The 26,375-nt window shown below is 34.6% G+C and overlaps 1 protein-coding gene across 1 annotated transcript in view; it reads left to right on the plus strand.

Annotated features, from left to right (window-relative positions):
• Positions 1 to 26,375, plus strand: part of EYS (EGF-like photoreceptor maintenance factor) — a 1,677,823-nt gene that overhangs the window by 520,215 nt on the left and 1,131,233 nt on the right. Inside the window, exon 17 of the mRNA XM_027093793.1 lies at positions 3,994 to 4,139. Coding sequence (XP_026949594.1) covers positions 3,994 to 4,139 — 146 coding nt within the window. The remainder of the gene's footprint in view (positions 1 to 3,993; positions 4,140 to 26,375) is intronic.

The raw sequence follows: 26,375 nt of genomic DNA on the forward strand, positions 1-26,375 counted from the left end.
TGAGTAAAACAGATAAAGGGGTTTAAGAGGTACAAAATTACAGTCGTAAAATAAATAAGTCACAGGGATGTAACGTACAGCACAGGGAATATAACCAATAATAGTGTAATAACTTTGTATGGTGGCAGATGGTAATTAGACTTATCATTGTGATCATTTTATTATATATTAAATATTGAATCACTATTTTGTATCCCTGAAACTAATATACAATTTTAAGTCAATTAGACTTCAATTAAAAAAAAATCCCACATCTTCACCATAGGAAGACAAAGAACATGAAAATTTTCACATTAACTGATGGAGGAAGTAAATAATAATATGTTTAAAATAATGAAAACAACGTTTCTCATTGTTATAAAAAAGAATTTTAGACATAGAAATTGGCTAACTAAAATGAATCCTATTATGTCAAATTAGAAATGGGGTGTTAGTATGCATTCATGCATTAATATGCATGCTTATAATATACATATATATACACATACACAAAGATATAGATATGGACATATATGTATGCATATACAGACACACATATATGTGTATACACACACACACACACACACACACACACACGCACATACAAATTATCTTGACTTCTAAATACCACTCTTCACTTAAAGGAGCCAGGACTCCTAGGAGAAATGGCTGATTTCACATCTAGGACTGGAAAAATGTAAGATAAACCTGGAACATCTTGCTAGAAAGTAAGCAAGTGCTCAAAGAATGATGGAGATGGGTCAAAAAGATTCGAGACAGCTTGAAGAGGTTCCCACTATCCGAATCTCACACAAACTGAGTATCAAAATCAATATAATAGTTATATATTTGACACAGTGAATAAAATAAAAATCGTGAATTCATATAGCTACAAATCAATAACTGAATAAATGAACAAATGAATAAATGAATGAAAGAAAATGAAAAGCTCCTCCTAACAGTCAAAAGTCATCTGGTAAATGTAGAATAAATGATGAGTTAGAAAAGTACCATTTGGCAAATTATATAGAGATGATTCAGTTAGAACCATTAATGAAGAACATCTCTTATTTTAAGTTGGTTGAAATCTCCAGATTCTAGGGTACTGATTTGATCATGAAACCACTCAGGAACCTTTCTATAATCACAGAAAATGAAATTTTGGTGGCAAAAGACAAGGGATATGGATATTTCTTCATTTTCAAACTGAGAGAAATAAAGGAGAGACAGAAAGAGAGGAAGCTCTATAAGTTTAATGAATAAATTGCTATTTAGATTAGATTGAGAAAGTCAGTGGTCATTATTATAAATCTATCATTGAGAAGAAAGATGTCCTAAAATAACTTCTAATATTCAACATTTCAGACTCCCAAGTAGATTTTGCAACTTTTGGAAATATGATAGTACTGTCCTAAGTACATGCAACAAATGTATAAATTGAAATTAAAGTCATTATATTATGTATTTTGTAGTAATACAACATTTTCAAGTTTATCAGTATGAAAAAATGTATGTCCTGGACATACCTTTTACTGCCACATCTGAGAACACTGTGCCCAGCTCCAGCCTACTCTATGACCACTTGGAATCATCATGGGTTCACTGAGAACACACAACAGCAATTAAGGACAATATTATTAGCAAGTATATCTTGATTTTAAAAAGCATTTACAAGATTCTTTATGGATAGGAAGATATTAGTGAGATAGTGGAGATGGAGAAAATTTCCCCCATTTGAACATACCTTCAGGGAGTCATAGTAACTGGATTAATGTTACCCTAAAAAAGTTGGTTACAGTCATTTCCCTACCATGTTGAGAGCTCTTGAGAAGTACAGTACTCTCTTATAACAGCATGACATTAGACATGCAATTTTAATGCATTCTGTCCAACAGATTCAAAGATTCCACTCTTTCTTTATGATTAACTGGTAAAACCTTTTCTGTCACTTTCTCTAGAAGTTAGCTCTGCTTTTATAGGATTGTACACCTGTCTTTATTGGCATATCTTTACTGTCCTGGTTTACATGTCCATGTCCCTAAATTGTCTATGAGACTTTCAAAAGCAAAACCAAGCTTATTTACACTTGGGTCTGGGTATATGACTAATGTTTGGCATTCAGTAAATTAATGTGTGGTGAATGGGGAGCTTGGATATATTAGATTTCTGGTGGTTATGATTTTTGTTGAAATTATGATTATGTTGAAACAATTAGGAAGAGGTTTCCTCAGAAAATCAGAATAAAAATCTGTCTCAAAAACACTGAGGGACTTCCCTGGTCATCCAATGGTTAAGACCCTGTGCTTCCACTGCAGGGGGCATGGGTTCGATCCCTGGTCAGGGAACTAAGATCCTGCATGCCATGGTGCAGCCAAAAGAAAGAAAAAAGCATTGAAAGGATATTTGATAAAGCTTTTTTCTAGACTTCTACAAGATGGGGGAGAATTGCAACTATATAGAGCTTGTTTTGCTAAGTGCACTTTTCTCTCAATTTAATTTTATCTATAGAAATTTGTTCCATGTTTTCATTAATATTTTTATGAATATAGAAGTTAAATTAGGAAAGACTAAATTACTTGTTTCTTCCTCTTAACATTATTTATTTGTTTTATCATCAATTATTTGGTTGTTGCTTTTACTGATGCTATTCCACCAACACATAACTAAAACTAGTCACAATTCATCTAAGGAGGATTGGTCTTCTCCCTTCTGGCAAACAGATACAGACTGACTAGATGTTTAAACATAAACTTGGTGGGCACACTATCCAAGAAGAGACTGAGAATAAATTCAAAGTGATCTTGCCACATGTACTTATATCTGTAGCTGCCACAGCTTAGACTACAGAGGAAAGCAGTCAAGAGTCAATTGAGATCTGACTCAATAGAAGTAAATGCTCATAAGAACAAAGAAACACTTCCAAATAAGAGTTGAGGGCAAATCTGAACTCAGAAACTCAGAGTCATCAGACGCTGATGCATAAGATAAAGAGGAGACAGCTGGACATTGAAACGGGGGTCAGATGATGTTTCTGGAAGTCATTCTCAATGACAAGGCTTTTGAGAGTCCCTCTGCCCATTAAGTTCATGACACTTTGAACCCAACATCTAATCATTGAATAACATTCAATTTCTGCAACATCTGCTACTATAATTAGTCACTAATGAAATTGTTTTGTTAAAAGAATTTTTTAAAAATTAATCAGAAGGACTTTAGTATCAGGAAAAAATGTTATTCAATCCATGGAGAGAATAATTTTCAATTTTCAACATAGAATATAGTTAAAGGTGATATTTATACTATAACAAAAGAAATACAGGTACAGAATTAAGGTCAATATTATCTATGAAATTCCAGTAATTTTTTACCCAAATACATTAATTTTAAAAAACACTCCCAAATAAAGAACTTTTAAGGAGAAAAATATCTAGAAGATTGTTGGAGGAGGTCATCAAGTTGACTTGACCTTTGGTTGACTCATGAGATGGACCAGGGCAATGGGAGGCTCCTAACTCCATCCCCATTCTTGATATGTGCATCCTCCCACCATTCCCATACTAGGAGCCACATCAAGGATACAGCCTTGAGATGATAATGTGTTATTGAGACCATCTGGACGGTACACGACTAATCCTCCTTAAGGTGTCTATATAAACTCTTAAGATTCTGGTGGGCAGGTTCAGAGATCTACTCATCTTGTGACCTCCCAAGACAAGCCTCTAACTTAAGTTCCCTTATGTATTAAACCTGCCATCTACTGATCTGGGGTGGTCTGCCTCTTTCTTTGGTTTATTCTTGCTCTCTCTATATGGGGTCAGTTTATAATTTGACTTGGGGAACTCCCGAGGTTTTAAACCAACAAAGGTGAATTGTATTTTCTTCAAAGAAAAAAATTAAATAAAAATATTTCAATTTCTGTAAATTTAGTTAAAAGTCTGAAATTTAATATATATATGAATTATGTATATAATGAAATGTTATTTGTTGTTACATTATTTCTCTTTTTTTCTCTAGATTTCTATGTAATTGTGAACCTGAGTATCATGGATCTTTCTGTGAACTGGATATAAATGAATGTGAAATCTCACCTTGTCCCGATGGAGAAAATTGTGTCAAAAGAACAGGTGGATACATCTGCCTCTGTGCTCCTGGTTATTCAGGTAAATTTCTACCTGCTCTGTCTGTATCAACATGTTGGTTGTAAATAACTGGCATCCTCATATCTACTCTGCAAATCCTGAACTAACCTGTTCCATGCAAGTGGGGCAGGAGAGTCAAGAGGCTCTTTGTCTCTTGTAAAAGAAACTAGTAAAAACAAAATTTATGCTTTTTAATCTAAAATTAACTGAACATTAAGAAATATATGAATTATACATCAAGGTATTTTACATTTTTATGCTTTTTTGAATTGAAGTTTATCTAAAGTATGTTTATATGCTTGTAATACAGAAAAGGCATTGTTGTATGAATAATCTAAGAGAAATAGTACTGTTATATCCATTACACAAATGTTACTTTAAAAAAATATAAAGAGTAAGTTTAGCTCTTTAAACATACTTATATGCTAGAAATCAATCCAGGAGCCCTTGTGAATTTAAAGTTCCAGGAGAAAATACGATTTGGAGCCAGTTGCCTCAATATCAATCATTCCACAGCATAAATTCTATCCAAAAATAAATGCAAAAGTCATCAATGAACTTAGGAAAGAACATTAGCCCTCTAAACTTCTGCTGAGAATTTGCTTTTATGAAATACAAAAAGCTATATTGTTTTGGCATACCAATATTAATTATGTGGGCCCAGCAAGAATGTATTCAAATCTCAAATCATAATTTATTAATGCCTGAATTCTTCACCACTGGGATCTTTTGTGTTTCTTTCCTGAGAGAAGCTGGCTAAGTGAATCTAATATTAGATTCTATACTCTTAGGAGTAAAAAGCAAAAAACAAAAAACCAAAAAACTAGACAAATAGAAATGATATTGAAAAGCAAAACTGATAAAGAACTAGAAGGATTTCCAGTGAATAAGTGGTCAAAAGCAATAGGAAGCTGACCCCTGAAGAAAATATATACAGGTGTCTTCCTGGGGAATAATGATAACTTCAGGAAAGGTTACCTTGGTAACAATTGTTACAGACACAGAAGTCTTGGCTGAAATTTAAAAAAAAAAAAAATTGAACTACAGTCTACAGATGTTATTACATAAATAAGAAGCAATACATTCTGGCTATAAAAGTATCTTTTCTAATTTTCATATTGCCCCTCATCTTCCAAATGATTGAGATTTGTACTTGGGACCACACATATCCAACTAGCAATACCATTCCCCATGCTATTGTTTTGCAGCTGCTACCACGCTAACATTGTTAAAATAAGAAATGACACATGGAGCTGAATACGACTGAGAAACATGTTTTGTAAAATTACTTGATATAACACATTGTTCTGATACTTTAAATTCATCCTAAAATTTGAAGGATTAATGTGTTCTTTGTTTTTCTTTTCACAACCTATTTCACTGCAAGCTATGGTTCTTAGCATTGTTTCAAAATCTAAGATTGAGTTGCCAATTAGGCACCCCAGTGGAGAAGCTGAATGCACAGTTGACTGTATGAGGTGGTCTCCAATTGAAATATACATGTGGGGGTCTTCAGATATACAACTGTGGTGCTGGGTAGGCTCACAAAGGAGTGAGTGTGGATAGAAGAGAGAAGAGGACCAAGGACTGAGCCCAGAGGCACTGTGATATTTAGGGTTCCAGGAGAGAAGGAAGAACTCGCAAAGGAAATTTAAAAGAGCAGTCAGTGATACAGGAGGAAAAACAAGAGCAGATAGAGTTTGGAAAGGCATGTAAATTATTTCATGTAGAGGGAGTGATCAATGTTGTCAAATATTATTATGTCAAGTAAAATAAGGACTAAGTATTAACCATTGGCATTAGCAATACAAACATCATTGGTGACACTGTCAAGGAAGCAGTTTTGCTGGAGTGGAGGGTGCAAAATTCTGTTTGAAGTGGATTTAAGAGAAAATGTGAGAAAAGTGCTGAGTTGAATACACAGTTTATTAAATGAATATTTTTATTTTTAAAGAAGGAAACAAGAAATGGAGCAGTAATTTGAGGACAGAGTGAGATTGAAAATGAAAGGTTTAATTTTTACATTCTGTTTGTTTTTAATTTACATGCTCATTAAATGATGCTGACTCCTGTGTGGAGAATGAAGTAGAGAGTTTCAGTAATAGAAGCAGAGAGGCCTATCAGAAAGCTTTGGAAATGGTCCAGGTGACAGATTATAGTGAGTTAGATTAGCACTGCCCAGCAGAGGTGGTGAGAAATGCCCTCACCTCATATGTGCTCCATAAATATTCATGAATGATGAACAGTTAATAAAATATAAATAGTAAAGTGTATCACTGAACTAAATATCATTTTATAAATCATTGATGAGTCAAATTATTTCCCCTTTTTATTTTTAATGAAAAATCTGCAACTTCCTCTCATTGATTCATTGGGTTCTGAAACACTGTATTTTCAGTTATTTTGGGGTCTCAAGCTTTTTTGGGATGATGCTCACATAAACCCATATTCATATAGCACATATGTATAACTGATTCTTGGGAAGGCCACTTAAGGAATAATGATTCCATGGGCTTCCTTTCAAGCTCTAAATTGGATTTTGTGTGGCCTGTTTTCCAAGGAAAATTTGAATTTTGAACTCAGAAAATTATGCTTGCTTTTTCATTAACTGTATTGTAGGCTTCTCATATTGGAATAAATGAGTTTTCTTCTTAATTTCAGAAAGATTTGTTGGAAGTTTACAAATACCCAACTCACAGGCCATTGTGAAGGGGGTCTCACACCTGGTTTGGTGGTCTGCTATGACCCTCAGCTTGAAATCACTACACAGTAACTGATGTAATCAAAGTGTCTCTGTAGATGTAGTCAATTCTGAGTTGACTTAGCCTTCATTTCAGGCCAGGTGTATCAGAGACTAGCAGCTGCTAAACTGTTTCCTGGAAGGGTTGGAGGATTCAATTCTCATACTTCTTCTAGAAAGCTATGATCATAAAAAGTAATTCATTCATATTTACTCTCTCCTTAATATACATATATTTGAGAGAGATCATAACTTAATATGGTATAGAGCAGATATATTAATTGCCATAGGGAAAAATTATGTAGAAAAGAGATTATAAAGGGCTGGGATAAGGTTAGGAGTTGGGGAGGTGAATTTAAGGAAGCAATCAGAAAAGGCCTTGAAAAAAACTGGTTTGGATTAAGATTGAAATGTCATTTATATATTGGTAGATACATATATATGTGTATAGATAAAGAAATAGATTAAGAGATATCAAAAATCAAAATTGTACTTAATAAACTATAAAGGTGAGAACATTTCCCTAATAACAGATATTTATGTTTTATACATAATTGAACCATTAAGAGATGTGCTACAGCCAGTGGCAGCAGGACAGCATGGCATTGGCTGAAGAGGTGAGCAGGAAACTCAAAGCTCTCTCAAGAATTCTTGTTCACTGATGCCACATTCAAACCTCATTTTTGCCTCTTCTTCCTACCAGATCCTTATCTCCTTTTTGCCCAACCTAATTCCATGGCTCACAGTTATAACCACTGCCTTACTTGCATTATCCTGCCTCTGTCTCCTTCCATAACACTCATATCAAAACACCTCTATCCTGAAGTTAATCCCAACCTCCCATATACTTTTCATTCACATGGGTGGCATAGAACAGGAGAAAAAAATACAAGTATGTGTACACACACATACACACACACACACACACACACAGACTCTCACACTCTACATTGGTTGCTCTTACTTTGACTCTCTGACCACAGACCTCAAGGAAGCCGTTGGTGCCTCTGACAGATGCTGCTTCTCACTAATCAATCCAGTTTCCCAGCATCCTAGCTTATTATTTCTGGCTCTCTCTTCTCTTTTTAAATTCCCATCAATCTTCCCTCTATTTAAATTTCAGTTTAAATCTTTGTCTCTCATATTCCTGAGAAAGTAAAAGTGATCAGAAGAGAACTTCTTTATCTTACCACTAACACCTAGCATCCTGCAGAGATCTGCAGTCATACACTGTGCTTTTCTCTGGTTTCCCTGTTCCTGTCTGTGGTTATTCCTTCTACCGGTAAATTGCTTCTGTTCTCTATCACCTATCATTAAAGGACATTCATCCTGACATTATTTTCTGCAACATAAATTCCTTCATCCATACTATGTCACTACTACCAGCATATAAATATTGATGTTAACCTCTTTCTCATCTCATTTTTGAATCTTTCCCTTTTTATATGCTTATTAAACTACATTTCTTTTTTTTAAACAGAATTGTCAAATCTGTATCAATTTACATTCCCACCAACAGTGCAAGAGGGTTTCCTTTTCTACACACACTCTCCAGCATTTATTGTTTGTAGATTTTGTGATGACGGCCATTCTGACCAGTGTGAAGTGAGGTCTCATTGTAGTTTTGATTTGCATTCTTTAATGATTAGTAATGTTGAGCATTTTTCACGTGTTTGTCAGCCGGCTGTTTATCTCCTTTGGAGAAATGTCTATTTATGTCTTCCACCCATTTTTTGATTGGGTTGTTCATTTTTTGATATTGAACTGCTTGTGTTGTTTGTATATTTTGGAGGTTAATCCTTTGTCAGTTGCTTCATTTCCAAATATTCTCTCTCACTCTGAGGGCTGTCTTTTTGTATTGTTTATGGTTTCCTTTGCTGTGCAAAATCTTTTAAGTTTAATTAGGTCCCATATTTTTATTTTTGTTTTTATTCTCATTACTCTAAGAGGTGGGTCAAAAAAGATCTTGTTGCGATTTATGTCAAAGAGTGTTCTGCCTATGTTTTTCTCTAAGAGTTTTATACTGTCTGGGCTTACATTTAGGTGTTTAATCAATTTCGAGTTTATTTTTGTGTTTGATTTAGGGAGTGTTCTAATTTCATTTTTTTACATGTAGCTGTCCAGTTTTCCCAGCACCAATTATTAAAGAGGCTGCCTTTGCTCCATTGTATATTGTGGCCTCCTTTGTCATAGATTAGGTGACCATAAGTCACCTAATCTCTGGGCTTATCTCTGGGCTTTCTATCCTGTTCCATTGATCTATATTTCTGTTTTTGTGCCAGTACCATACTGTCTTGATTACTGTAGCTTTGTAGTATAGTCTGAAGACAGGGAGTCTGATTCCTCCAGCTCCATTTTTTTTTTTCTCAAGATTGGTTTTATTATTCGAGGTCCTTTGTTTTTCCATACAAATTGTAAATTTTTTTGTTCTAATAATGTGAAAAATGCCATTGGTAATTTGATAGGGCTTGCATTGAATCCGTAGTTTGCTTTGGGTACTATAGTCATTTTCACAATACTGTCTTCCAATCTAAGAACATGGTATGTCTCACCATCTGTTTGTGTCACCTTTGATTTCCTTTTTTCTTTTTAAATTTTGTTTTATTTATTTTTTATACAGCAGGTTCTTATTAGTTATCTATTTTATACATATTAGTGTATATATATGAACCCGAGTCTCCCAATTCATCCCACCAATACCCCCTCCGATTTCCCCCCTTGGTGTCTATACATTTGTTCTCTACATTTGTGTCTCTATTTCTGCCTTGAAACTGGTTCCTCTCTACCATTTTTCTAGATTCCACATATATACATTAATATACGATATTTGCTTTTCTCTTTCTGACTTACTTCACTGTGTATGACAGTCTCCAGGTCCATCCATGTGTCTACAAATAACCCAATTCCCTTCCATTTTATGGCTAATTAATATTCCATTGTATATATGTATCATATCTTCTTTATCCATTCATCTGTCAGTGGGGATTTAGGTTGCTTCCATGACCAGGCTATTGCAAATAGTACTTCATTAAACATTGGGGTGCATGTGTCTTTTTGAATTATGGTTTTCTCTGGGTATATGCCCAGTAGTGGTATTGCTGGGTCATATGGTAATTCTATTTTTAGTTTTTTCAGGAACCTCAACACTGTCCTCCATAGTGGCTGTATCAATTTACATTCCCACCAACAGTGTAGGAGTGTTCCCTTTTCTCCACATCCTCTCCAGCATTTGTTGTTTGCAGATTTTTTGATGATGCCCATTCTAACTAGTGTGAGGTGATACCTCATTGTAGTTTTGATTTGCATTTCTCTAATAATTAATGATGTTAAGCAGCCTTTCATGTGCTTCTGGACCACCTGTATGTCTTCTTTGGTGAAATGTCTATGTAGGTCTTCTGCCCATTTTTTGATTGGGTTGTTTGTTTTCTTAAATATTGAGCTGCATGAGCTGTTTATATATTTTTGTGATTAATCCTTTGTCCATTGATTGTTTTGTAAATATCTTCTCCCAGTCTGAGGGTTGTCTTTTTGTCTTGTTTATAGTTTCCTTTGCTGTACAAAAGCTTTTAAGTTTCATTAGGTCCCATTTTTTTATTTTTGTTTTTATTTCCATTACTCTAGGAGGTGGGTCAAAAATGATATTTCTGTGGTTTATGTCAAAGATTGTTCTTCCTATGTTTTCCTCTAAGAGTTTTATAGTGTCCACTCTTACGTTTAGGTCTTTAATCCATTTTGAGTTTATTTTTGAGTATAGTGTTAGGGAGTGTTCTAATTTATTTCTTTTACATGTAGCTGTCCAGTTTTCCCAGCACCACTTATTGAAGAGACTGTCTTCTCTCCACTGCATATCCTTGCTTCCTTTGTCATAGATTAGCTGGCCATAAGTGTGTGGATTTATCTCTGACCTTTCTTTCCTATTCTGTTGATCTATATTTCTGTTTTTGTGCCAGTACCATATTGTCTTGATTAAACAATCCAACCTTACACCTAAAGGAACTAGACAAAGAAGAACGAACAAAACCCAAAGTTAGTAGAAGGAAAGAAATCATAAATATCAGAGCAGAAATAAATGAAATAGAAACAAAGAAAATAGTAAAGATCAATAAAACTAAAAGCTGGTTCTTCATGAAGATAAAACAAAATTGATAAACCTTTAGCCAGACTCATCAAGAAAAAGAGGGAGAAGACTCAAATCAATAAATTTAGAAATGAAAAAGGGGAAGTTACAATGGACACTGCAGAAATACACAGCATCATAAGAGACTACTATAAGCAACTTTATGCCAATAAAATGGACAACCTATAAGAAATGGACAAATTCTTAGAAAGGTATAAGCTTCCAAGACTGAACCAGGAAGAAACAAAAAATATGAACAGACCAATCACAACTAATGAAATTGAAACCATGATTAAAATTTTTCCAACAGACAAAAGTTCAGGACCAGATGGCTTTAGAAGTGAATTTTATCAAACATTTAAAGAAGAGCTAATGCCCATCCTTCTCAAACTCTTCCAAAAAATTGCAGAGTAAAGAACAATCCCAAACTTATTCTATGAGCCCACCATCACCCTGATACCAAAAACAGACAAATATACTACAAAAAAAGAAAATTATGGACCAATCTCCCTGATGAATAAAGATGATTTCTTTCATCAGTATCTTATAGTTTTCTGAGGACTGGGCTTTTACATCCTTAAGCAAAAGGAGAGCTGTCTATGTAGAACAGTATGCAGGTTCCTTAGAAAACTAAAAATAGAACAATCATGTGACCCAGCAATCCCACTACTGGGCAGATACCCTGAGAAAACCATAATTCAAAAAGACACACGCACTCCAACGTTCATTGCAGCACTATTTACAATAACCAGGACATGGAAACAACCTAAATGTCTATCAAAGAAGGAATGGATAAAGAAGATGTGGTACATATATACAATGGAATGTCCCTCAGCCACAAAAAGGAATGAAATTGGGTCATTTGTAGAGACGTGGGTGGACCTAGAGACTGTCAGAAAGAATGAAGTAAATAAGAAAGAGCAATACAAATATCATATATTAACACATGTATGTGGAACCTGAAAAAAAAATGGTATAGATGATCTTATTTACAAAGCAGAAATAGAGACACAGATGTAGAGAACAAACGTATGGATCTCAAGGAGGTAAGGGGTGGTGGTGGGATGAATTGGCAGATTGGGATTGACATATATACCCTATTGATGCTATGTATAAAATAGATAACTAATGAGAACCTATTGTATAGCAGAGTGAACTCTACTCAATGCTCTGTGGTGACCTAAATGCAAAGGAAATCCAAAAAAGAGGGATATATGTATACGTATAGGTGATTCACTTTGCTATACAGTAGAAACTAACTCAACATTGTAAAGCAACTATACTCCAATAAAAATTTTAAAAAAACAATTATCAAATCTGTTGTCTATATTGAGTATCCATTTCCTAATTTACCATTCCCTTCAAACCTATTCCCAATTTGCTTTTAATCCCAAGACTAAAATGAAACTCTTCACATCATAGGTCACCAACTAGCACCCCATGGACAAATTCAAAAGCAAATTCTCCTTCCTCATTTTAGTCATATTTTCAGAAGCATTTTACACATTCCTTCTACTTAAACACTTTCTAGACTTGCATTCCATGCTCCTACAATCACTAATTTCTTCACTGTATTCTGTCTCCTCTAGTGAATACTGTACCTGTTCAGAACTTCATTCCTCCTCTCCCTTCTCTAAATACATTCATCCCTTAAGGGATTCCATCCAGGTTTTTGTTTGTTTAAGTATCATACATATATTGATAATTAACAAAATTGTTTTCGTAAGTTCTGGACTCTCCCCTGAACTCTCAACTCATATACTCAAATAACTGCTCAACATTTCCACTTGGATTTCCATATGATACCTCCAACCAATCCCCCAATACTGAGGGGTTAGCCCAACCCTGCTCCACCCCTTGTATTTTCTGTCTCAGTGGATGCTGTCATGGTTCACCCAGTTTCTTAGGCCAAAATTATGGAATTATTTTCCAGTCTTTGTTTGTACATCCCATGAAGTCCATCAGCAGATCCCATTGGCTGCATCTTCAAAATATATTTAAATTCAATCACTTCTCACAACCATCATTACAGTCACCCTGATCCTCTTGCCTGAACTATAACATCTTATTTCCTTCTTCCATTCATGTCACATTAACATATATTTCTCATCAAATACCTAGAGTGATCATTTTAAAATATGAAACGGATTACTTTACCCCCAGCTCAAAATCCATGGCTTCAAATAATTATTTGAATGTAACACACACTCCCTACTTTGTCCTGTTATATCCTACATAATCTGGTCCCTGGCCACAGTTCGTATTGCAGCCTCCCAGTCCCCATCCTAGGTGACCTCCTGATGTTCATCTGAGGATGAATGACTCCCTCAGATATGAGCAGTTTTCTCACTTATTTCATTGAGTCTCCATTACTATACAGAGACTACTGTATAGTCTCTCTTAGTGGCCAGTCCACATTGTATAAAATAATACTATGTCACTCTTTCCACCTACTTTTTAATATCATAACAATTATCACTATCTTATCTTTATATCACTTAAGTAATGATTTATTTTATCTCTTCCTACTAGAATTGAATTTCTTAGAGGAAGGAAATTTTCTACCTTTTGTTCCCTGTTGTATCTCAGTGCCTAGAAAAGTGACCAGGACATTAGAGCCATTCAAAGATTTTTTTAAAATGAAAGAACATTTCAGACTTTAAGTAATTTGGTTGCTTAATTGTAGTGAATTTTAACTTTTTACGAGATAATGCACATAACTCTTTGGTGATTATAGCTTTATATTAAGTATATTCTCTTTCCATTTTCTTCCCATAATGCCACTAAAATAAACATTTTTTTTACATTTTTATTGTAAATCAACTATAGTTCAATAAAAAATAAATTAATTAATTTTTTTTTTTTTTTGCGGTACGCGGGCCTCTCACTGTTGTGGCCTCTCCCGTTGCGGAGCACAGACTCCGGACGCACAGGCTCAGCGGCCATGGCTCACGGGCCCAGCTGCTCCGCGGCATGTGGGATCTTCCTGGACCGGGGCACGAACCCGTGTCCCCTATATTGGCAGGCAGACTCTCAACCACTGAGCCACCAGGGAAGCCCCTAAAAACATTTTTAACATAAGTAATGAACAGATAATTGTCTTGCTTTTATAATGTTGATTTATTGATACTGTGGAAAAACATTCAGAGAAGAAAAAGAAAACCCTACAAATCTGACTCACTCTGAATTAAAGACATATATATTCAAATACATAACACCTATTCTAAATTCACGGACAGTATAATTTGATTTAATACTACAAAGTGAAATAGTTCTATGCAATAAGTCTAAAAGTGACCTAAAATGAAAAAAATTAGTCCTTTTATATTACTTATTAACCCCTAATAAATCTTTCTAAAAGGAAACCAATAGCAAATTAAGCCCAGTGACCTTATCATTAGTGATTCTTTATATAATATATAACAATCTTAAAGCAGTTAATATTTTATATCCTACAAAATATGATCGAAAAATAATGGTTAAGATTATGTACTGCCTATTAAAAGCATATAAATTATCAGATATTTATAGGTTATTATCCACTTATATTTAGTTTTCTAGGGCAGCAATCTTTATATGTCATAAATGTATTCATCTGACACTTTACAGAGTAATTGGGCTTAATGAAATTCTATAGATAAATTATTAAACTGTATTTTTATCCTAACATTAGGAAATACTTTATTATTCAAGCAAATATTAATCAAAATGATTCTCAAGACCAGTGAGTACCGAAAATAATAGTTACAGGACAATGCAAATATGTAGGCACTGAGGTGATTTTACTTTCTGATCAATCAGCCTTCCTTCTTCCCAGGTTCTAACCAGGTATCAGCTTCCAAAAGACAAAAGTGAATCCAAGTATCAGGTTTATTCATGAAGGCTCAATAACTCCCAAAGTACAGAGCTTTCTGGTCAAGCCAGTTTGAAGAAACCTATAACCTATGTTTCAAGGTGAGAATACTATAATATTAGCCATCTCCCATTGCAAACAGAGGAAATAATTGGGTATGGAAAGCAGAGTTAAAGGGCTGAATTCTTCTAGGAATTGGGGTCAACTGAATGGTGAAAACTAGAATGCACATGAAGAGCAGCAGGCTAGGGAGCTGTATTTCTGGAAAGTAGGCATTGCTATTTCCTCTGGAAGTCCAGGTCACAACATCTCGGCCAGCCTCTGATTTTAGCAGCCTTTGGAGTGAGCACCTTATAATGATGGTTCCCCAAGTCAGATGATGCTGAGTCTCTGTTCCAAATCCAGGATCTTTTCCTACACCACGGAGCCAGCTGAGCCCACATGAAAAACACAGTAAGTCAGTGCCCTGAAGGCAGCCTTCAAAGAACAGGAGATGGAAGGCAGTTTATAAATATTCCAACCACCGTCTTTTCTGGTAAATAATCCTGGGTATATGTTATTCACTTCTTAAAATTGTAGTGTGCAATCATGTCCCCATCACCTACAACAATCTCCTTATCAGGGTTGCTTCTGCTGACTTTTAATCATTCTCTGGTCTCACTATCCCCACTCCCTCATTCTTCCTGAGGTTACCTGCTGAATAAATTTAGTATTCATCTCAGGTTCTGATTTCAGCAGAATCCAAACTAAGACAGTGGGCTTATGACATCAGAGCAGAAATCCAATGAAGTGACCCAAAGCCCCAGTAGGAAGAATATTTCTTACTCTTGGAAGCATGAAAGCCCTTGTCATCAGTATGAGATATTGCCATTTGAAAAACAGAGTTTCCCTAACTAGTTAGAAAGGGAAGGAAAGAGAATCCAATGTACGTACAATTCTGCCCCTTTTGGTAAGTGAATCTAAACTTATTTCACCTTTGGAAACTAGAGAATGAGGTTATAACCCCACAGACACCTAAAAGAAATTGTGCTGCCTATAAATGAAATACACCTTCACTCTTGAGACAGAAGTATTTCCCTAGCCTATACATGACTGTCAATAGCATCTCCAGGAAGTCAGTGATTTTCACCTGTAATATTTTCCTTCCTACCTTTAATGGAAATGCTCCATGGCTCTGTATAATATAAACAGAATTTTTTAAATTGTAAAGACCTTTTAAAATCAAAGTATTGAATCACTACCGAGCCAGTTAAATCTGGCGTTTAATCAGAGAAATAGAAATATAATCCATTACAAAGAAAAGATCTTCAGAGACATTTGTGATTTGAAATCTCAACCCCAATAACTCTAATGCACAGAGAAGAAAAATGTGTCTCCTATATTTTGAAAGGATTTTTTCCCTCTGGTCCTTTAATAGGTAATTAATCTCAGTGCTCTATTTCAGTTACTAATTCTTTCTCTTGGAGACATTCTTTTACCTGACTTTCTTGTTTTGAGTATCTTTTTCTCTAAGTTGTTTTCATAAGTTGCCAACATCTGAGTAATGCACATCTGGTCCTGTGGAGCATCTTTATCAAGACATACCTTAGCAGGTAAGACTCTGAACTCCAAGTTCCAGCCATTCTTCTGGGGCCCTACACTGAGCTCCTACAACATTCTTGCTTGTCTAGGTGCTGGGAAAATTGCACAGGATAGGCTAGACTCCATGCCTTCATGCTGCTTATGTTATGAGACCCTGGGAGAATCCAAGCTTTCCTGTGTTTACTCCCAGTCACAATCTTGACAATGCTGGAACTCTGAATGTCACCTGAGACTTAATGGCAGGTGAGCATTAAGTAAAGATGAAATACTTAATGGTAGGTGAGCATTAAGTAAAGATGAAATAGCCAGTATTTTCTCATCTCTAAACACAGGAGAGTCAAGTACTTCTCCCTGGAGGCAGAGGACCCATAAGAGATGATCTCCATGTCTACCTACTCCACTTACTCCATGGGTTATGGTCAGAGACTGTGCTGAACCTTATGCCAAACAAGACAGCCAGTCAGCCAGTTCTCCTTCTATCTTCAGAAGATATGGGTTTTAACTTTTTACACCATTACTTTCAACCATTTAATTATTATTCACCTTGGTAAATGTGACCCACTGGATGAACTTCATTCTGTTTTATTGGGTAGTGTGATTTACAAGGATATATAACCTTTTAAAATTAGGACAAGTCATAGTACTCTTAATTTTTGCTTCTTATAAAAACATAGAAGCCCTGGAAATATTGGATGGACATATTATTTTCATTTTGGAAACAATAGGCTGGCTGTGAGGAGGGGCTGCTGTCTTGAGATCGGGCACATACTCTGCATTTTACCTGTCATCAACTGCACTTATTTATGCTATTTTCCTGACCATGACATGCCTTTGAACTTGCCACCACTAAAATTTCAGAGGGCCATGAAGACAAGATTCACCATTCTCTGTACCCCTGCTCCGTTCATTTGCTGTCCCTGTCCTAATTCTCTATCTACTTCTGGATGAAATCTTTTACATTCACTTGACAGTCCACCACTCATTTTTTTGGCAATTCACTGGTCTTTCACACTCTTTGTTTGTCATCACTTGACTTGCTTGCCCTTTAGAGGCATAATGGAAAGACCCTTTCTGCCTTGAAACAGTTGGGATTTAAATTTCCTAAGGGAAATTTCTATTTGGGAAAATGCTTACACTCATAGAAACTCACCTTTTCCAAAGAGGAATAAAACAAAGCGAAGCCATGTCTGTAATGTTTGTGCAGAGCTCTTGAGACAGTAGTTAGCTTTTTGGCACTGTGGTAGTGTTGGCTTTCAGAGCAAATCTTCGTTCTGAGAGAGTTGATGTAGCTATACCTTTATTTATCAACTCAGAACAGTTCTTTTACCTTTTTATCCTCTCTAAGGAGGAAGAGTAGAATAGAAATGACATTTTTTCTCCTAAGGTATTTTATTTTCTCTAAGGAATTATATGAACATAGTATTATTCCAGGCCTAAAAGAAAATATGTGCTCATTCTGATTATTTAGAAATATTTACCTTCAATAGTCTTGCACACTTAATCTTTACAAAAGAGAAATTAAATAGACGTGTAGATTTTTTTTCACACCATGACCAAGGGGCGTTTGTGTATGTGTGAAGCATTCTGGGAAGATCTAGGGAAAAATAATCTTATCTAGCCATGGTGTGCTCCTCAAAATATGCCCTGGGGTCTCTAGTGGAACATGTTTAGAATGAGGAACATCACAATTTTCCAGTTAGGACAAATAACTTCTCAATTCCATTTACCTTGTTCAACCTACCTTACCCAACATACACTAGTTCAAATCTGGTGCTGAATTAATTCTGACACAGAGCTCTGAGTAGGTGGAGTAGTTTCTGTTTAAAGCACCTGAAAACTCCCTGACCTGAGAGCCCAGTGATCAGTCAAGATAGGTTTTCTGAGACAAAACTCTTGTCATGGCCATGTTTATCATTCTCTAATAATTTGGGGTATATGGAACACAAATCCTCACTATCTTAAGAACCAACTTATTTTTTTTTCAATAGTCATTTTTGGAAGATATCACCTGGAATCGAAAAAAAAAGGAGTTTATGTTAACTTCTCTTCCTCATCATTTAGAATTTCTGTTTAAAGAGGTAAAGAATAAAAGACATGAGTCTCTCTCTGGTTTTATTGTTTTTTTTTTGCATTACACTTACATAAATAAATAAATTATATTATTATATTTATTTGTAAATATAATGCATATTGTATAAATATGCTTATATTTATTTCCTTACAAAGTGTTTAAGTATATGTTCAAACCTACACAATTTAGATATAGGGTATTCCTATCACTCAAGTGTGATAGAATAGAATTGAGGAGAATCACAATTCTCAATTCTCCTCTCCTGGATTATTGAATTCTCCCCTGGTTTAATAAAGTGATGTTCTCAGTCCATCTCCCTGCATCCATTCTTGCCCTTCTGCAATAAATTCTTTTCAGAATGGTTCTATAGAAAAATCAGGCCTTATAACTCTCTGCTTGGAATACTTCGGTGGATTCTTAGAATAAGGTCAAACCTCCTTAACCTTGCTCTCAAGGCCTTATACAATCTGCTCTGTCTCTCAATTTTATATCAAACTATTATCCTCTTTTCTCACCTGACTACATATGCAATGCTTTCAAACATACCACTATTTCTCTAATATGCCATTTTCCATGTGGTGCTTTGTTCATCATGTATCCTTTAGATAATGTTCTGCCCTTTTATCTGCCCATGTCCAGTTCCTTCTCTCCCTTTAGATCTCAACTAAGATTTTATCTCTTTAAAGAGACGTCTTTATGGTGAAATGTCCCAAACACTCTTTCTTCCTTACACCATCTTTTTGATTTTCTTCTCAGACCTGACCTTAATTTGTACTTTTCTCATTTATTATTGTGGTTGGTAATTGGAGATCTCCCCAGGCAAAGTTCCATGAGGGCACAGATTTTCTTTGTATTTCCTCTTCCAGATGTAGAAAAGATGATCAAAACATGTTTGTTGAAGACTCACAGACATAGAGAACAGACTTATGGTTGCCAAGCAGGAGCGGGTGTGGGGGGAGGGATGGAGTGGGAAGTTGGGTTAAGCAGATGAAAACTATTATATATAGGATGGATAAACAACAATGTCCTACTGTATAGCACAGGGAAATATATTCAATACCCTGTTATAAACCATAATGGAAAAGAATATAAAAAAGAATGTATATATATGTTTCTTGTACAGCAGAAATTAACACAACATTGTAAATCAACTATACTTCAATTAAAAAATATTTGTTGAAAAAAAGAATGAGATAAGACTGAGAATCTCATTCTTTGGCAAAATTGAAGTGAATAAAAACAACTGAGCATTGATTCATACATTCTGAACAAATGTCCATACTCACCAAGCAAGAGATCTTTTTCTGTTAAACTTAGAAGTCATAAGACAGCTCCCTACATGAATCTAAGTGGAGAAGAGAAACCTATTACCTTACATATAAAAAGGGGTTATTTATGATAAAATCATAACTTAGAAATCACAATTGAGATACAAATAAAAATTAATCACCAACATATTATCTAATTAAGAAATTACACTTTAAAGGATTAAGTTGGTCAGGTTTATCCAAATTAAATATGTGCATTCTGAAGTCTTTAGATAACAAGAATATAATATATACTGAGGGGAAGCCAAAGAGGAAGAACACTGACCTGGAAGAGTTTCTAGCAGTCCACTGTCAGCACAGTGATTACAGAAGAGAAAGCTATTGAAACCCCTTAGGGACTGAGTACTCAGATAGTGTTTTGTGTGTGTGTGTGTGTGTGTGTGTGTGTGTGTGTTTAAACTGAATCAGTGATAACACACTTTGTTATTACAGCAAGAATCATATAGGGTAAGCCAAAACAAAATTTATTCATTTGATTAGGTAATAAGGGTACATAAACTTTTTGCTTATATTCTGGTCACAGAAATCATAGATTAGGGTTTGCAAATACAGTATGATAAAGTTATCAATACATGAAATATCTCTGAAAACAATGACTTTCTATTTACATGTAATAAGGAAGTAGTGAACAAGGAGTTTACACTTAATGTAATTTTACGCCTTTGCCAATAATAAATATTTTGTAATATGCATTTATGTTTCAAATAAGTAATAACAAATTGTCACTGTGAAGATGAAAACTACAAATTGTACTTTATGTGAGTACAGAGATTTCTTTTTGTTTATTCATTAACTTATTTTCAGAGTTCAAACAATTTGACATATTAAAAGGGCTTAATAAGTATTTAAGAAACAAATGAATGGTAACATCAGAAAACGTTGAGTAATAAATCTTTTAGATCTTAAAAATATAATTCAACTGAAATAAAAGTGATAGTATTTACACATTTTAAAAGAGCCAATCTTTCAAAGATTTTGAAATACATCATTTTTTCTATATGTAATATGGGTATTTAAACAATCTATGGTATTAGAGCTATTTCTAAAATATACACAAGGATTATAATTAACCACAGGGTTTTATTAAATAAATGAAATCAAAATTAATGATGCTTTTAGTGAAGCTTGTCTAATGATGTCAGTTGTCTAATGAAAGTTCATTGTGTGACAAATGTTAATTGGAGTTAAAAGGCCAGGAAATATACACAAATAATTAAAACCTACTTAGTCTGAATATATGTTTTCAAAAGCAGAATCTAATTTTGTGTGATTTACTAACATGGATTAGGAATTTTCTGGAAACTCAAACAAAGGAAGTTTAAGTGTCTCTATTATAAAAGGTTCAGTGATGAAAACAGCTCACTTCAGTAAGTGAATATTGGACCACATACTATAATAATTTACTTAACGTCTAAGAAACAACTCCTGATTTAGAAAATAACAGAATCCCACTAACGAGACAGACATTTATAGAGAACGTTCTAGAACATTACTAAGGGAAGGGAGAGAAAGCTTTCAGATTTCATTGACAACCAAACATTTAAATGGGTTCTGAAGGCTGGACAGGATTTTGGTTTACATGTCACAAGCCGACCTGACTACTAACCTGAAAAAAGCTGGAGAAAAGGGATGGAAAATCTGTGGTTCCTACTACAGGCCAGGCTTAAAAGCACTTGTCACCCTGTATCTCAGTAAACTCTTAAGCATTATTTCCAGCTTACTGTTGAGGAGACAAGCCATATTTTAATAAGTTGTCTGCGGTCAAAAGGGTCATAAAAAAATTTGTGACTGAAATCCAGATGTGACATTTTTCTTAAGCATGTAACTCACTCTGCAGAAATACAAGGTAAATACAAATCAACCAACAAATATTGTGTAAAATTTAAAGTCCTAGGAAATCAGTCATCTAAAGCTGAAAATAAAATATAACATATGATTTCTGATATTTCTATGCCTCCACATAAATATCTGGATTTTATTGACACATTGAACAATAGCTATATCCTATATTGATTTATTAATAGTAAATACTTCTCCTTTCCCAAGTATTTTCTCCTTTTTAAAGTTCTTTCAAATCCTCTACCAAGAAAGAAAACTGACCTCCTTATTCAGGCATATATATGCATTTCTGGAAAATGAAAATAACAAACCAATTATGTAAATATTAATTAATGATGAAGTGAGGTTTTCTTTTCATTTTAAAACTATTTCCCTTCTCTCTTTTATTCATGTTGTATTGAAATAGGAAAATTAACATGCTCAGTACAGTAGAGCCACTTTAAAATATTTATTGAATAATAGAATTTGTCATAGAAAAAATCACAATTTTAATATCTTAAGGATATATTTTGATACAAATATAATACTTTACTATAAATTAAAACTATAAATATGATCTAATAATATAGCTCAGTGGTAGAAATCCAGTATCAGAAAATTGTAAGTTATAATGGCAAACAGAGCTTTAGAATAACGAGATTCTAACCATAAGCACTTTGAGCATATTTAACATTCCTTCAGTTGAGGAAGGAAAATTCTATTGCTTTAAATATTTTAAAGGTTACTGAATAAATAATAAACCATACAGAAACATAGCCTATATTGGTATGTTAAGAGGGGAAAATAACCCAGATGAGCTATTCACTTTTATATATCTACTTTATAAAATGGCTTCCAAACAGTTCTGGTGAGGTAAACAGAACCCAAGGTCAAAGAGAGACAATCCAAATTTCTTGATGCCCTTAGGATACAGATAATCAACTAGAAAAGGATTGTATTAAATCATCCTCTAAGAGAGAAAGAGCCAAGTTTTTTTTAAAGCGCCTACTTTATAAGTAAATACTAAATATACATGAGAAAGATTTGATTAAGTATGATGATATTGCCAGACTGATGTCAGGTATTTTAATGAGCGTTCAGAGACTGGATTATAAGAGATAGGCAGTTTGCTAAATGTAGCATGGTAATAAAAGTAAGATTAAAATAAATAATCTAACAAAGGAGCAAAGCCAAATTGTTTTCTGGTGATATATCATAATCTGTTACTTAATATCTTAAGTTGATTACTTAATAAGAATCTCAAACTTAAACTTATCTGTAACAGATTTTGAAAATTTTGCCTCACTTCTACCCCATCTCAGTAAAAGCTCTCCATCCCCCATTCCATCTATTACCAAGTCCAAGTTCGTACTGCTCTTGCACAACAGTCCAGTAAGTTGAGAGAAAAGGTGCTGGGGCAAGGAATAGCTGCTTTATTCAAAAAGTCAGCAAACTGAGAAGATGGCAGAGTATTGGCCTAAAGAACCATCTAAACTGGGAATAAAAATCAGACTTCTTTTATGTTACAGGAAAGGGGAAGCAAGAGAGTTCAAGACTAAAGGGTAAAAGTGGAGTGCAGACTCTTTGGAGTCACATGGCCTTTAAGGAAAGCATAACATTTCTTTGTTCTTCTGCCTGCTTATGTAGGCTGGATCCCAAATCTGCAAAAACTTCAAATTGTTAGTAGTTAGTTTTACTCTACCATTCTTATCTCCACTTATTAGCAAGGTTTCTGGGCTGAAAGCAAACCTATCTATAACAAGTAGTAGCCATGAGAAGCTCCAGACCCTGGGATGGGAACTTTCTTCAGGCAACTTAATGAGATATTTGGGCACAAGCAACATTTCTCTAATATTTAACTCTTTATGTGAATAGCCAGAGTAATAGAGTGCATAAACTAAAGAATGAGGGAGACAGTTACAACATGATGTTAGTTCTGTTCTTCCACTGTTTCAATTCCCCACTGTTAATACCATTCCACAATCTTGTGGGAAAGGGGAGATGACTGTTTTAGCTACTTCCTGCTGAACAGGGGCAACGGAGGGGTGGAATAGAATTGATCAACCTGAAACTGAAAATATTCCTGTGTGCCTGGGTTCTATCTAATATTATGTGAATGTGGTGTAACACTTTGATTTATTTGTGGTTATTGCATCTCTGGTATACATCCCACCTTATCATGATGTATAATCATTTAAATGTATTGTTGAAGTTTGCTTTGCTAATATTTTGCCAAGGATTTTTGCATATATGTTCATCAGGGATACTGGCCTGTAACTTTCTATTTTGTAGTGGCTTTGTCTGGTTTTGTATCAGGGTAAAGCCAGCCTCAAAAAATGAGATTGGAATGGTTCAATCATCTTCAGTTTTTTTGAATAATGTAAGTACGATGAATATTAATTCTTCTTTAAAAGTTTAGTAGAATTCACTTGTAAAACTATCTGGTCCTGGACTTTTTTGTTGGGAGTTTTTTTATTACTGATTTAATTTCATTAGTAGTGGTCACTCTGTTCAGATTTTCTGTGTCTTCCTGACTCAATCTTGGGAGTTTGTATGTTTCTGGGAATTTATCTGTTTCTTTTAGGTTGTCCAAATTATTTGTTTAGTAATGTCTTATGATCCTTTGTATTTCTGTACTGTGAGTTGCAACTTTTCCTTTTTCATTTCTTATTTTATTTATTTCAGTCATCTCTATTTTTTTCTTGATGAGTGTGGGTAAATATTTATCAATTTTGTTTATCTTTTCAAAGAAAGAACTCTTAGTCTCATTGGTCTTTTCTATTTTTTAAAAATTTTAGTCTCTATTTCATTTACTTCCATTCTGACCTTTACTATTTCCTTCCTTCCACTAACTTTGGTAGTAGTTAGTACTTTTTCTAGTTTCTTCAGATGTAAAGTTAGATTATTTGAGATTTTTCTTGTTTCCTCAGGTAGCCCTTATCACTTTCAACATTTTCTAAGAACTGCTGGTTTTGCTGTGCATAGATTTTGAAATATTGTTTCATTTGTCTTGAGGTTTTTTAAATTTTCTCTTTGACATCTTCAGTGACTTATCGATTGTTTAGTATCATGTTGTTTAGCCTCTAAGTTTGTGTTTTTTCCAGTTTTCTTCATGTAATTGATTTCTAGTTTAATACTCTTGGGGTCAGAAAATATGCTTGATATGATTTCAGTCCTCTTACACTTACTGAGGCTTTTGGTTTTTTGCCTAGCATGTGATCTATCTTGGAGAATGTTTTATGTGCACTTGAAATGAATGTGGATTCTGATGTTTTGGGGTAGAATGCTCTCTCTCTCTCTCTCTCTCTCTCTCTCTCTCTCTCTCTCTCTCTCTGTCTTGTGGACACACAGCAAGATGGCAGTGATCTGCAAGCCAGGAAGACATGTCTATCACAACCTGACCATGTTAGCATCTGATTTCTCACTTTCAGTCCAGAAATGTCTGAAAATAAATTTCTGTTGTCTAAGCCACCCTCTCTATGGTGTTTTGTTCTGGTAGCCTGAACAGACAAAGACATAGAATTATAATGTTTCCCCATAAAGCCTTTATTTATAGAGGAAAATGTATCAGAGGGAAAGGAATATTGGCAGCTAAAGAAAGAGGCTCGGTGACAGTCAAGTGCATCCATAGCTTAAAAGCCAAGGGAAAGTAAGTACCTGAAAACATATCATATGAGGAGTTCTTTAGGAGATTTAGGAGGGAAATAATTAACTAACTGAACTCTACACTTTGGTATAATAGACTTTTTGTCTCTCTCATCTCAAATAATGTTAACAACAAGCGAGAACCAAAAAAAATTCTCTTATCTATCTCTCCAGATCTACCCTATGTTTTCTCATACTTTTGTATCAGTGTCCTAGGGCTGCTGTAAAAATGTACCACACAATAGGTGATTTAACACAACATAAATTTATTCTCTTACAGTTCTTGTGTCTAGAAGTTTGAATACAAAGCTTCAGGTGTGCCATGTTCCTTCTTAAAGTTCTAGGGAAGAATCTGTTCCATGCCTCTCTCCTTTCTGGTGATTGCCAGCAATTCTTGGCTTCAACCACAATCTCTACAGTGAGACCATTCTCTCAAATTTCACTGATTACCTCCATCTACAAAAATCTATGCACATTTTTCAATATTCATGTAACTTGGTCATTTGACCACTCCTTCTTTCTGGATTTTTTTTTTTTTCTATAACCCCATGTGTTACTACACTTTATCTCCATTCTACTTCTGCCACTTTTGGGATTTGTCTCCTCTTTTTCAGGCTCAATCACCTCTTCCCTGTTATTATCTCCTGAAGTTTAAGAATTACCCTAAGTTATTGCTTTATTCATTTTATATCCATCCACAATTTCCATCTATATGCAGTTACTTACATGTTATTGTCTCAATGCCTTGTTTCTTCTCTGAATCCCAGACTCTTGTAAACAACTTAATTGACATCTTCTTTTGGATATTACCAAACCACCACAATATTAACAAGTTAAAAATAGTTGAGTTTTTAACTCAAAACAGTGAAAGGCACAAAAATCACCCAGATGTGCCAACCATGAATCTTGAAAATTTTCCCAATACTGTCTTCATCCCTTTTACCATATCCAGTTCACAACAAAGTTATGTTGGTTGATAACCTAGATATCTCAACAGGAACCATGTTTCTGTATCCCTACCTACCATCACCAACCTAGTCTGATATTTATTGTATATCCTTCAGCTTTTTGATCACCTTTGAGCTCATTTACCTTTATCTGCAT

The sequence above is a fragment of the Aethalodelphis obliquidens genome, unplaced genomic scaffold, assembly GCF_003676395.1.
Source record: "Aethalodelphis obliquidens isolate GAN/ISIS:26980383/991018 unplaced genomic scaffold, ASM367639v1 scaffold3, whole genome shotgun sequence".
NCBI lineage: Eukaryota > Metazoa > Chordata > Mammalia > Artiodactyla > Delphinidae > Aethalodelphis > Aethalodelphis obliquidens.